The following is a 15,335-nucleotide window of genomic DNA, read 5'->3' as shown; positions in this document are numbered from 1 at the left end:
ACTAAAACTTGAAACACCCTGTACAAGTAAAGAAAAGTTGTTCATTATCTGTGAGTGATGTGTTTTTGAAACGAGTGCGGTGCACGAGTTTCAGAAAGGAATCACGAGCAACAAATTTATTAATACCTATAAGAGAAAATAATTTTTTCAGCGTTTTAAATTTCGAAGTCACTTCTACTCGTTTAAAAATTGTGTAAGTGTCGGTGTGAGTGTTAAAATTGGTCACCAAAGTTGCAAATTATATTGATAAATGATAACAAGAGTTTAGTGAATTTTTGGAATATTTATTTCATTGGTTTTAGAGATCTTTACGATATTCCGTGTAGTAATAAGGACATAGTCAAGCAGGAGATATTATCTCCCAGCATAAATAAGCCTTATTGCAATCAAGTCATTCTTTCCGGCTGGCTTAGCGAAAACCTGTGTTTACTTTACTTCATGCATATTTGCTTCGGTTTTCCTCATCTCGTGGCATACACACACATTTCATTGTCATCGAACTGATCATCGCGTTTATTACATAAACACGAATTTGCCGGGGAATTTTTAAACAGTGCGTCGCTTGCCGAAAATAACGTTATTGGAATGCATATTATAAATTCGAAAAATGTAAAATCACATCTGGTCTGTATCTGAATGCTCCCGACTAATGCAATTAATATAGTGACGACTGTGGTGCCGCATTTACTTAGAGAATTGATACAGACGTCAACTGGAGTAAGTGTGGATTGCGTTACAGCAGGAGTCGAATCGAATGGAATATTGCAGATTGGAGCGAAAAAACGCAAAACAAGAAAGAGCTAATTTATACGATGAAAAATTATGTAACTAATCAAGAGCTAGGCTTTCCGTACAGGTTTCGATTTGTAATGAAAGCAGGTGGCTCCCCGATTGACAATTTATTCAAAACCCGGACTATTTATTTTTTAAACGCCACACTTTGCGCTCATTATGTTTTTCTGCTGGCTATTTGGGGATAACGTAAAATTAGTCCTTTATTGCCGGAAAGAAAGGAAGTACAAGCTGTTCCAAGCCAGGTCTATTAAACAGTGACGACATAGCAATTTTTTGACTCAGTTCCAGCTTTTCACAATAAAAATGTAACATTACGTCGTAAAGCAGGAATTTCAAAGAAAGTGCATAATGAAACAAAGTATTGCATGTTGTAGGTACAGAACTGCCATATTTGGCGCCTCAATAGACGTCGAAACGTAGTGGTTCATATTTCAGAAAAATCTGAATTTTTACGAGGCAATTAGGAATTAATGATTTTTATTGACAGTAAATAACGACAAGTGTTTAATGAATAATAAAGCAATATTATATAGGTAGTAACGTGTTTATTGGCGCAAGTAAGCACCAATAAATAACTATTTACTTAAAACATTGAAATACAAAGTAAAGCCCGATTTTTTACGTTTACGAAGCCAGCATGAATAAATCACTTTGATGTCTCGTAATTTTCATTGTCTTGTCATCATTAGGGACTCGATCGGAAAATTAAGATAATGTCATGTTGACTCGTGAAGAAAACTCGTTTTGTATTTTTTCGCACTGTTGACTTTGTCAAGTCAATATTAAACCGCTCTTACTTACACAGGCGAGTTTTTCTAAAAAACTTTGAAATATTAGGGACTTATGGTAATAAATTTCACCAGAAAATCCTTGTGCAAGCTGCACATAACAAATACAGTATTTTCTAAGGATTACTCCGGCCACAAAGGAATTTACGCTTTGATATTTTATTCAGGCGCGGGCTTCTCAAATTTTTATAAGGCGAAAATTAGCGCAATTTGAGCAAACAATTATTTCGTAACCGCCAACGAATCGAGTCAATATTATTGGTGCAAAGTTTGTTCAATTTATCTGAGAGCCGTTTTGAAAAATTCAAAAGGTAAACCGAGGGACGTTTATGGCCTGCGCCTTGTGAATTATTTCAGACGCCCTTTTTACGAGCATGAATCAGAAATTCCTATTTTGGGATGAATAACTTTGCATAAAAATAATTAGGACGGTCTTAAAACAGCTGTAATTTCGACATTGACTGACTCACGGCCCTGAACAGCGCAATAAATTATCAAACTGCATATAAATATTCTAATCGGGCGAACAACATACAGGGTGTTAAAATGTACACGACATCTTTATGGTTTCCAAATATGCAGCACTCTTTTGATGTCTACGCGGAGGCGGACTGAAGAAGTTGTCTAGGAATTTTTCGGTTAATTAAGGGTCGGTGAGCCAATTAGGGGCGAATTATCATATCTGTTGTTATAGTGCCGCCTTATCACGGTGATGTCAATAAATTAACAATAATACGCCGTATGCACTTTTAATTATCGGACTAATGTTGTAATAGCTGACATATTTATATAAACAAAGCATCAATAATTTAATGGAATTATCGCGAATCGCATAATTCACAGTGAAAATAGTTACCGATTTTACTCAAACACTCGAATAAATTCCAACACCTGCTCGCAACGAATTTCTATTTCAAGCATCCGAAAAGACAAAGCACTTTATGTCAGTTATAAAAATCGTATTTTTTAAAGTCAACAGAGGTGGAGACGAAAATTTACACTAATCTCGCCTTCGCCTATAATTTAGTGTTTTAAGCATCCCGTGACCACTTCATTATGTAGATTTTCTCGCCTTATGTCCAATCCTGTAAACATTAAGCTGAGACACGAACGAGTGTGAGAACGGTTGCGATCAAATTTTGTCCGAAATTTTCAAACACGATAGCTCATGAATACGGAAATGGGAATCTTGCAGACTCCCTGGAGGAATTTCGGGAGTTGTTGTTTGGATGAAAATTTCAGAGGTATTGTCGGACTATGTACTTGGAAATGTGCGGTTTTAGTCGATTGCAGGAAGGTTAAAGGTTGCTGGAAAGCTCGGATGTCATTTTTGTGGGGCGAAATTGGGTCGCGAAGGTTAACGATCAGATAGGAAGAATGAAGGTCGGAGAGGCGACAATTTGATGACTATTGACCATATTTTTGCCTCACTTCTATGACTCGCGATTTAATGGCCGCAAATGAGGATTCAGTAAAAAACTGCTAAAATCACCCTCGGGACCGCCACCTAATCTATTTTTAAAAGCTTTTATTTAGCTTGCTTTGTTTTCTGTCTGTCTGTTTCATATTTTTGGAGCCAAATTTGAAAGGGTTCCCGTTGTCCCAATGAATTGAAATTTTGCATACTTACGTAATCTGCGTGACAATGCAATCCTATGAGGTTAAATACCCCCTAAAGGGGTTAAATGGGGTTTTGAATTTTAAGGTTATGTTTACATATGGGTTTTCGATGTGTACATATTGTAATTTAAACCAACATTACCTAACGATATGTTGGTTATTGGAAAATACAGGGTCGCTAAAAAGTATGGATACAGTTAAATATTATTTAAATTCTATCGTTTCAGATATTTATTAAATCTCTATTTGTTCTTCAGATACAAGGCTAACTTGATTTTTTTTAAATAGGAACAAGGGTCAAATTTAATATTTTTGAGAAGAGCATTTTTTTCTGAGTTCTATGGTATAATACATGTATACTTTAATTTAATCGAAACCTAAAAAAATTCGAAAATTTTGAAAAATGTAAAATTTGTTGGCCTTGGAAATGTTGTCTTTATCTAACGTTAGCTCTTTGCTATTTAAACATTGACCGAAAATAAGTAAAAGTTAAAAATAATTGTTAAAATAACACTTATAACTGAAAAAAAAAGAACACGTTTTAATTAAAAAAAATTAAACACAAAATACTTGATTTTTATGCTACGACAGACGTTCAAAATGATTTCCACAAACTTTTTGGCTTTCTGTCTCCATGATAAATCAACATGAGATTTTTTTCGCCCAGTTTTACTTAAATGTACTATTATTAAACTAATTATTGCACCCAAGTTTAATTTTTTTAACAAATATCACTAATAACAGTATTTTCAAAACTTAGTTTTACTATTCCAGAAAATTTTTAATAATTATTTTTTTTATTTTTTAATAAAAGTAAAGGTGGGTATTATGCTACATCGTTGAATTCAGAAAAAAAATCTCTTTCAAAAATGATTAAATTTGACCCTTCGTGCCATTTAAAAAAATCATGCTAGCCTTCCTTGTATTGTTAAAATAAATGACTATAAAAATTTGAAAAAGCTCTCACATGATAGATGCAAACAAGTTTGCACAAATCAGCAAAATAATGGTGTTACAATAATACGGCGAAACTAGATCTCGAAGAAAAACACGTTTCGAATAAGGAAAGACTAAAAAGCAATAAATAAAAAATAAAAAAAATGTTTTTTAGAAAAAAGCTTCTATTTAAAAGATGCACTAAAAAGTAAAAAATTATGTTTTTCTGTTAGAGGAGAATATTTTTGCTTACAAATTAGGATTTTAAACTTTATATAAAAGCTTTGTGAACGCATTACAGAATTGCTTTCTTAAATTGAGCACTGTTCCCAAAGCTTTTATAAATTTTGAAATTCTTATTTGTAAGCAAAAATATTCTCCTGATAGAAAAACATAATTTTTTACTTTTTAGTGCATCTTTTAAATACAAGCTTTTTTCTAAAAAAACATTTTTATTTTTTTTTAACTTCAAATGTTTGTGACGCAACGCAAGAATGGGCAATAGTTATTTTTGCAAAAAAACTCGGAGGCAACAAAGGTTGCGAAAATGGTTTCTCAACTTTGATCGATGTGTCGTGTTTTGAGCCGCTTTTGACTCGAAATCAGGCCCTATTGTGCACTTGCCTGACAAATACGGCTCATAACTCACATATTTAGCGACTGGTTTCCATTTATTTCCCCATAACAGGCCGAAACAGTGCATATTGGGGCACAATAGCTCATTGTGTCCTGCCCTTGCAGTAACAAAGCCCCGGTAAGTTTTCCGTGGAAGTAACAGGCACAGTAAGCGTGGGTCGGCCCCGATCGCGAAAAATGCCAATTTTTTAACAATTATTATTTTATTATTGAAGTTTATTTTTTCATGTAAAAATTAGGAAAGAAAAATGTGGTTTTGTAATACAGGCTGTTCCAGGGGTGAGTAATCGGTCTATAACTTTTTTGGTAATTGAAATATTGCTAAGCTGTTTTTATTACACGATAGATCGACTTAAAGTCCACAAACAAAAGATATTTTTATTAAGCAAAGAATTTTTTTAAATAGAACATCTTATATATTTTTGCGTAATTAGAATCTACGCAAAAAAATAATGTAACTTTATGTAAACTATTATGGGTTTATCTTTTTTTGTTTTGGAATTATTTAACTTTTTGTTACAAAAAACACCAATTTTTGAAAAATCACTGCAAAGTCGCTTATGAATATTTTCCAGCAAATTTGCAACAAAAAATTCAGAATACCTTGTAGTTTTAGCAAATACACGACTTTTAGTTAAAGCACGCAGGTAATATACAGAGTGTGCAAATTTAAAATATTTTTCGAGATTTTTCGAAAAATTGATTTTCCTGCCCCTGGAGTAACAAAGCCCCGGTAAGTTTTCCGTGGAACTAATAGGCACAATAAGCGTGGGTCGGCCCCGATCTCGAAAAATGCCAATTTTCCGAAGATGTGCGTAGGTAAACACGCTATAAATTAGGGAAGCAGAGCGAAGCACGTCGAAGCAGAGAGCTTCGCTTCTTGGAGCGCGTGCTGGTGTCAGTTTTGTGCTTCGTTCGATTGCAGGAAGACGTGAATTGTGCGCGAGTGGTGGCAATTCGCAGCATCCCAAAATCGTGTCCATTGCTCTGTTTTATCGAAATATCAAAGCAAAGTTCAGGTTGGGATAGGTCGGGTTATTGATTCGTGAATTTGGAAATGTCAAGTGAAAACATGTCGCGAGATAAACACCAAACTCATAAATATTTATCCGATTGCGAAACGGATTTACATTAATAAAGCTATTTCGTGAAAATTTTTCGATCGGTGTTGGGTTTCATTGGGAAGTTTTTTCCGTTGGCGCGTGTTTTCATTTTCGCATATTTTATGAATTATTTGACATTGAAATTTTTTTCACAGGAAAAATATTTGTTGTCGCGGATAATAGCGATTGGAGTTCAACAAACTACCAAACTATGCGGCAAATAATTTATGGTAGTGTAATTTAATTAGATATTTTCAAAGTCACGGAGTTGCGACATTTTAACGCGAAAAAATCCACACGCGGCGCTTCCGCAAATCTGCAACTGATTTTTTCAATTGAATTCCATTTTGAAGTAGGTAATTCTAAAAATAGATTTACAGAAACGTAAATAGACTCCCAAATTAACTTCGATTCGGTTTTTTTCACAATTTTCGAACCGCCACTGTCGAAGTGAAAAATGGAAACATACTTAACTTCATAAATTATATTTCCCAATTATTACTTAATTGGAATTAACATTTATGAATACATTTGCATTTCCCGATTTATCACTGTAATTAATCTGCAATTAGGCACAATTAAAAAAGTAATCGTTCCTTTGCGCATTTATTAGAATAATTAAGCTAAACTTCTTATCTCGTGTTTTATTTTAGTTCAACTACCCTTCGGAGACCAAAAAACTCTGGATTTAGGGACACACCTGTTCCGAACTGTTCCCGCGGGAACTTTATCCTGAAATAAATTCCGAACTTTGCTTCGACCTATTTTTCATCATTAATTACCTTCCAGAAAAATTTTTCATTGATCGGACTGAATTGCCGTCATGTTGAGTGTTTAAGTGACCGACGATAAGACCATAAAACTAATTGGACGTTTCGCGCTAATTTAATTTAATTACCATGTGGTTGTTGAATTCGATTGCTTGCATCGTTCTGTACTTGGTGAGTACTTTAAAGTCTGTCTAACTGTATCTCGGGAGGAAAAAATTGTTCTAATTTGAAACGGAGCATGCGACCATTATTTCCAGTAGTCGGGAGAATTCACCACGAATTTAAATTGCTAAACAAACTCGATAACCACTCTGTAATTATCCTGTTAAAATCCTTAAAACATTGCCTGGGGATTATTATTATTAAGTCATCGAGTTATTAAATTGATTGCATAAGGTAGGTGCACAAATCATTTTTTATAGAGAGCCGAATTTTAATGGGGCGATTATGGCGACTTTGTTGCGTTTTAAGACCTGTTTACTGCTGGAATTACTGAAATATCAACACTCGCTTGTCATTATTTTTAAGGAGTGGCTATTTTTTCATTGAAATTGCCACAGGGAATCGCCGTTATTTCATTACGTTAGCTAAAACACAGTTTAACCAAAAATTGTTCTCGTGCTGGGTGGCAGATAAATCGTATCATTAACGTCAATAAAATCTGTTTATTGAATTAATTGAGTGGCAATTTGAACGATGGATTTTTTCGAACGGAGAATATATAGCGATAAGCAGTCGTGCATAAAATGCATTAATTTATTGACTTGTTATTAGAAATTATTTTCATTGGCGGTCGTAAATGACTTGTAATCTTTACCAAATTTGCCTGGCTTTTGACTCATTTCAAAGAACCGACCGGCATTTTTACAAATTCGCGATAAACAGCTGGAAGTTAAACCTCAAGGTTAGAGCCAATCGAGATGGTACTTCCTGATTTGGAAAAACTGAAAAATATGAACTCTAGAAAGGCGTTTTGCAATCGTGAAAAATTGCCTGAAATGTTTATGCACATTTTTAAGAACTGTATTTTATTTTTAATCTATAAACTTCAAATTGGGATGTTTCCAGTTTTAACGATTATTATTTTATTACTGAAGTCTATTTTTTCATGTAAAAATTAGGACAGAAAAATGTAGTTTTGTAATACAGGCTGACCCATGGGTGAGTAATCGGTCTATAACTTTTTTGGTAATTTAAATATTGCTAAGCCGTTTTTATTACACGATAGATTGACTTAAAGTCCACAAACAAAAGATATTTTTATTAAGCAAAGGGTGTTGTATACAGGGTGGTGAACCAAAGTTATATTTTTTTAAATGGAACACCTTATATATTTTTGCGTAATTAGAATCTACGCAAATAAATAATGTAACTTTATATAAACTATTATGAGTTTATCTTTTTTTGTTTTGGCATTATTTAACTTTGTTATAAAAAAGACCAACTTTTTAAAAATCACTGCAAAGTTGCGTATGAATATTTTCCGGCAAATTGGCAACAGAAAAATTCAGAATACCTTGTAGTTTTAGCAAATACACGACTTTTAGTTAAAGAAACTTTATTTTTTTCCAATCGCACACCCTATATTTTTTTCATGTATCGATAGCATTTTTGATAAACTTTATAACAGTATAGGTTTGCAAAGCAAATTTAAAATATTTTTTGAGATTTTCCGAAAAATTGATTTTATTACAAGAAAATTTGTTATCCTAGAATCTGATAAGTCATATGGTAATTTATTTTTTGATATGTACTAATGTGAGTAATTACATTAATATTCTAATTATTACTTGATACATAATTAAATTTTGCTTATCAAAAATAAATTTAATAAAATAAATAAAAAAAGAAAAACATTTTTTAACACTTTGTTTTTTTTACTAAACTTTTTGCGTTTTGGCACACCTTGTACATTATCTGCGTGTTTCAAGTAAAAGTCGACTATTGCTGAAACTACTGAGTATTTTCTGTTGTAAATTTTTCGGAAAATATTTATAGGCGACTTCGCAGTGATTTTTCAAAAATTGTTTTTTTTTATAACGAAAAGTTAAATATTTCTGAAACGAAAACAAAGAGACCCATGATATTTTTTATAAAGTTACTTTATTTTTCTACGTAGAATCCACTTATGCAAACATATATAGTGTGTTCCATTTAAAAAAATGTAACTTTGGTTCACCACCCTGTGTACAATAAACATATTTTTGTTTGTGGACTATAAGTAGTCAATCTATCGAATATTAAAAACGGTATGGCAATATTTCAAATAATAAAGAAGTTATAGACCGATTACACGTATCCCTGGGTCACCCTGTATGTGTCTGAATTGAGAAGTAACAAGTACTCCAGATTTCCACCTTTTTTGAGCAATGTATTATTACAATAAAAAATTGTGTAATAATTTACAATGGATATTAATAAACGTGAACTTTGTCAGGATATAAATTTGAGAAGTCGTCTAAATGTTGCCAAACAAACGTGTCATTGCTTTTTGTTTATTGATAGATAAATCAAGCTGTAAACTTTTAGCTCAGACAGTCGGTATTATGTGCAAGGAGCAACTTTTTAGGTCTATTTTTGGCTCAAGCCGTCGTGAAATAAGTTATCCGACTTTAATCGAGCGTTCGTTAAATCACTCTTGTTTCGTGCCCTCGTCCTTATCAAATTGGGCAATATTTTCCCACAGCACGCGGTGCTACAAATCCTAGATAATGAACTAGTGCAACGACTTCGTTAAGTAAATAAATAAATAAAAATGTTGGCAGAATCAAGCGTCACGAAACTAATACAAGTGATTTATTGGCCTCTGCGTTATTATTTAATTCAACTGGTATCAGGCCGTAATTTATTTCAGTCCATTAATTTTTTCACAAAACGACAAAAATATTGCTCAAACTTTGCTAAAAGTTCCTCATTTCAAATAGCTGCTGAGTCGAGCGAGATGAATGTTTTTTTCAGTGGCCATGTGTTGATAAAATAAAAATATTAGAGCATGGGAATCACCGCCACGCATAAAATCCCGATTTGCTTGATACAGAATAACCGTAATCCTTGTGGAAAAGAGTGACAATTAAATAAACCTATAACCGGTGGAAGCACACATGTTGGATCTAATTAGGTGTTCCACAATGCTTTAAATCCGAGCTTAATCGGAGCGATAAAGACGTTTCGTGTAAGCCTCCGGTTCCAATTAACATTACAAAAAGGTGGATTTGTCCCCTAAAGAGGATAACGTTTCAAATTTATTACAACGGGGCGAAAAAACTGGAAATAGATTCATTCATTCAATGTTTTCCGGTGTTTATTAAATAGAAACGCACTTTGTTTATTCGGGATTCTAAAATAAATTCAGCAAGTCGTCGGCAAGATTTACAGTGTTTTTATTAACACGGGCGAATAATTTCCCCATTTTAAGTGGAGCATAGCTGCCATTAGTTGTGCTCTAAAATGTGGCGAAACAAAAACTGCCATTTCAGTTACCTAACACATTTTCAAAAATTGTTGGCCACCCACAATCCGCAAATATTAGATGAGAATGGCCGGAAGTCGTCTGAAGCGGCGAAAAAATTGAGCGGAAACAAGCACAAAGCTCGAGCTTTGACACCGGGGAGCCGCAGAACAGCACCATGGTGTTGTTCTATTTTTTGATTTTGACGAGACTTCGTCCACTTTTTGCCTCTGACAGACGGATTTTTCGGTTTTAAGGTCCCGTCACAACTAATTACAAGCCCGGATTTTGGTGGTTTTCTCCTTGTCGGAAGTGTGAACACAATGCTTTGGATTTTTCACGGCCGTGCGAACTATAATAATGCCTTCATTATATTCGTCCTGTCTGACCCGTCCCAAATCTTATCTCGACACCATCGAATCGATTTATCCGTACCGCCCTGAAATTAGCATATTTTTCGGGAATTATTTCGTGGAGAAAGGCGATCAGCTCGGATGATTGACTCTGACATAAATTTCGACCTACTTGCTTCTACATTTTCATAAATCGCTTATTTAATTGAGAAATATTGGTTCCTTGTAGGCGACGTGTCAATCGAGTTGTGCGTGATTTAAACAAATTTAGTGTCGCGCTGAGGCTAATGGAGATGTTGGACAAATTGCTTCCGCATTATTGGACGAAATTATTGAAATTCGAACCAATTGGGAATTGGCAATAGATAATATGCCCGTTGACGCAGAATTGAACGCAGCCTTGGAGTTGATTTATTTGTCTATCTTGGCTAACGGATTTCGAGGACTCACAAAATTAGATAAATCCTGCAAATACACGATTGGAAATCAGGACTTGGAGGAGTGTAGCGGCTTGTTTTACACTGCAATTAATTGTTTTTGATATTATGCAGTTGTTGTGTTAATCGACAAATTCTGATATAATATGCAACAGTCATTCGTAAAATAAAATGAGTTTTATTATGATTATTTTGTTTTAAACCTAGACAAGTTGTCACTATTTGTTATCGAGTAACAACCCTGATTCCAATCGCCGAAAAATTCAAACCCAGCTCAGGTTAATTGGCCCACCGGTCACACATCTCGCCCCTCATATAAATCGTCCTAATTTAAAAGTTGCTCCTAAATTGAGTCATTTATTTCCCGACAATTCGATTATCTAATGTCATCTTCCAAGGTACTTGCAATCATCTTATTTAACTTGCTTCCAGAGCGTCAGTGCCAATGGCATAATCGGGGCTGTGGACGAACAGGAAGAATGCTCCGCCTGTATGAAAGGGAAGTGCAGGAGCATCAACGGAATTTATACCAGGGTTGACCTTCCACCTGGGTATTCCCTCGTCGCCCAAATTCCACAAGGAGCATGCAGGATCTTGGTCCAGCAATTAAAACATACCAGGAATCATTTGGGTTAATATTTAATAGAAATAATTAAGACCCTTTGATTTCTATTTGGTTTTATTAAAACGATTTTGTTTTTGTTTTAACTAAAAGTGTTGAGGACTCAAGTAATTTAAAAACCTTGTAAAAATTCTAACCGAGTTGTTTACGAAGAATCGTGAATTATGTGAAATATTGAATCATTCCAGTAATTCTAAATGCACAGGCTGTCCCAACGATCCGCAAAAGCTCCATAATCTCAGCAACAGGGCCCAGTATTTTATTTTTCGACTACTGACACAATTGTTAATAATTTTTTTAATGTTTAAAGTTAAAGATCTTGGGAGAAATCTTTCAACTGTTAATGTTTTTAGAGAGTTATTCAACTAACAACTAACAAACTTGTTAATTTTTTTAACTCCTTGATTGCAGTAAAGTTTTTAAAGAAGCTTGTTTTCGCAAAAAAAACAAATTATTTCAAAACTAAGTAAAAACGACCAATAACAGTTTTTAAAGTTACATCTAAAATTACAAAAAACTATAAGGTGTTTCATTTAAAAAAATATGTTTCAATTGTCGTTAATTTTGGAAACAATTTTAGGTGAGTCAAGGGATTAGTATTCACGGCTTTTGTATAAAAAAGATTAATTTTGTAACATTCAAAGGTCAATAATGAACTTTTTCAAATCGTTGGAACAGCCTGTATCTCAAGATTCCAATACTCTATTAGATACCTACGAAAATCGTGCATCGTTTTTTTCTAAACCTCTTTGTTTCGGAGGTTCCTATTCGGACATCTATACTGCACCATTATGTACAGGGTACAGGGTGCTGCATTTTAAATGCACTTTTTACAGAGAATTTAATAATGTTATCAACGATTTTTTTAATCATTTGTTTAGCTGTAATGACATAAAGTTGTATTTTTTTAAATGAGAATCATAGTTGAACATTTTCGAAAAGCTTATTTTTTCTGATTTTTTTTTTGGATAAAAATATATTTAAAGTATTTGAAAGTAGTTGGCCATGGAAGAATTATTTCACATAAAAGGTGTGAATAATCTAGAAATTTTGTAAACGGTTATTAAAGTAAAAAATGTGAAATTATAAAAATAAGCTATGTTAAAGTTATTTTCAATTGAACAAATATACTCGTAATTTAATTTAATTACATAAAAAATGTGCAGAAAATTGTCACTTTTTTAGAGTCATTACCATTTGATGCCACTTTTTTATGATTGAGTGAAGTGCAGTGGAGGTGAAGTGGATAATGTTGTGTATTTTTTACCGCAGATGGAATTTGATTTTGGTGTTTGGAGAGTCATTTTTTAATAAAAATTTATTATGTTATTTTTAGTATTAATTAAAAGGGTTTAAAAAATCATTAAATTATAAATACTTGTTAGGTAATACAATTTTCGTAATTTTAATTAAAAATCCAAAATTTTTTCATGGCCTACTATAAAGAAAAAGCGAAATGTTTTGTTCTTTCTTAAATATCTAGAATTAATGTATTACACAAATAAACAAAACAAATCAGAAAACAATAAGCTTTTCGAATATGTCATAGCCAACTATGATTCCTATTTAAACAAATACAACTTTATGTTATTTATTAGTTTATTACAGTTAAACGAATAGTTGAAAAAAATCGCTGATAACGTTATTAGATTCTATGAAAAAAAGTGCTTCTATAATGTCTTTATTTCAAATCTATATCTTTTATAATGAGGAGGATATGAATTTTTAAAGATTTCGCTAAAAAGTCAACTTTTGTTTATAAGTCGAAAACAAAAGACGATAGCGAGATGCGGTTTTAACTAAAATTATTTTCTCAAAAAAAGGACCCGAAAATGTTTTTCTCTAAACCTCTTAATTTCGTACATCCAAAATGCAGCACCCTGGACATCTTAAGAACCAAATAGAAAGAATTAACAAATTGACCAATTTTAGAAATCTAACAGTATGAATACCGAGATTTCCTTAATTTTAACGAATCATCAAGGTTTGAACTTTTTTAAGGACAAAAATAAAACACGTGTTTGCGTTAATTTTGTTTTAATTTAGCAAATGGCCGCCTGCAATAAATTCATTTGCAATCATTGATAGCTTTATCCGTCTGACGTTTTATTTCTCTATGATTTGCTTTATAGCTTTGAGGAATGCCAATGGGTCGTTCATAGTGAATGGCGATTGGAAAATTAACAATCCTGGTGTCATTGATGGTGCAGGAGCACGATTTACTTACATCAAGCAGGACGTTTCGACTTTGGAAACAATCTCATCGCCAGGACCTCTCGCCAATCCGGTGGATATAATGGTAAATCGCTCGTTTATTTTATAGGATGATAAGTGATTTCAGTTGAAGGTCTTCTTAATGCCTCTACTTATTATTTATGAGTCTGTTTATGACCGGTTCAAGTTAAGATGTAGTAGCTCAAGCCAATTTAAGTTTTATTATTATTAGAGGGTTAGCATAGGTCGAGTCTTTTTTCTCTATGTATAAATAGAATCACAGCACTTAGAAAACTATAAATAAGTGTATTATCGGCGGTTTTAAGTGGTCGAAGCGAATTTGCATTCCCGTGTATCTAAAAAGGAATTGCGAAAGAAATTTTTTATCACGTCCAGGATTTGCGTCTTAAATTATTTATTTTTAATAACAGATCGTGAATTTCCAAACCAACCATGGTGTCAAATACGGCTACTCCCTCCCCATTGACTCCTCCACCCCCCTCATAGCCCCACCTCTCCTCAAGCGTCCCGACTCCGGGATCCCGGAACCCCGCCGTCTGGAAACCTCCCAGCGTGACGAAGCCCGCCCTCTGCACCGCCGGACTCGACTCCGGAGACGCTTCGCCTGGAAGATCAGCGGGGTCTCCGCGTGTTCTAAATCCTGCGGCGGGGGCCTGCAAGCCACTGTCGTCACCTGCGTCCGGGAGCACACCCAGACTCCGGTCCCGGACCGGCGTTGCGCCCATTTGGAGAAACCCATGACCCAGCCCATTCGGTGCAACCTGAGGGACTGTCCTGCACGGTGGGAGGCCCACTGGAGCCCGTGCAGTGTGACCTGCGGCGAAGGCGTCCAACATTACGTACCCCAGTGCCATCAGGAGCTGAGCACGGGGCGGTCGGTGGTTACCAACGAGGGGAGCTGCCCCAGGCCTAAGCCCCCCAGTCAGGCCAAGCCCTGCATGATGGACCCGTGCGAGAGTATCAGGGATAACGAACTACCTCAGACGCCGGAAAGGCTGGAGTGGTCCGTGGGGGCCTGGTCAGCGGTAAGTGTTACGGAAAAGGCATTTAAAATTTTCAAGTATGGAAGAATTTAACGAAATCATAAATTTTTTCTATATTTAAAAATTTTATGTGTTCTAACTTTTAATTTTTTCTTTCTTTCATCGTTCATTAAATAATTAAAGATCTCCAAGAAACGTAAGAGGTCTGAGGCCTACGCATTTCAAAACTTCTAATTTACGAGTTTTGGAAAAAATTCAAAATAATACAGGGTGATTTAAAAGTGACGGTATTTTTATTATTTTTTTTTTTTTTCTTAGCAACAGTATCGCTTTTTGCTCTTTTATTTCCTATGATGTCGAATTTCATGTACTGTCGAATTTGCAAGTTTTTCAATTGTTTTGTACATCACAAGACATTAATTGTTGATTTTTATTAACAGGAATTTGTTTAATGTTGCAAGAGATGTCGTTTCCGCTAATTAAGATAAGAAAAATATGATCTGAAGCAACAAAAACTTTACTTAATAATTTAACTTTGAAGAGCTATATCTCGTGAAAAAAGACTCAAACAAGTTTTTGTCATAGAGACTTTTAATTCAGTTTAATCTC

At 34.2% G+C, this 15,335-nt stretch overlaps 1 protein-coding gene across 1 annotated transcript in view; it reads left to right on the top strand.

Annotated features, from left to right (window-relative positions):
* The window catches only part of loh (lonely heart), a 59,288-nt gene that overhangs the window by 36,144 nt on the left and 7,809 nt on the right, over positions 1–15,335 (top strand). Inside the window, exons 7-9 of the mRNA XM_008197428.3 lie at positions 11,319–11,517; positions 13,641–13,807; positions 14,154–14,768. Coding sequence (XP_008195650.1) covers positions 11,319–11,517; positions 13,641–13,807; positions 14,154–14,768 — 981 coding nt within the window. The remainder of the gene's footprint in view (positions 1–11,318; positions 11,518–13,640; positions 13,808–14,153; positions 14,769–15,335) is intronic.

Source organism: Tribolium castaneum, chromosome 3 (assembly GCF_031307605.1).
Source record: "Tribolium castaneum strain GA2 chromosome 3, icTriCast1.1, whole genome shotgun sequence".
Taxonomy (NCBI): domain Eukaryota; kingdom Metazoa; phylum Arthropoda; class Insecta; order Coleoptera; family Tenebrionidae; genus Tribolium; species Tribolium castaneum.
Note: the sequence above shows the minus strand (reverse complement) of the source record. Positions and strands in the feature narration are given on the sequence as shown.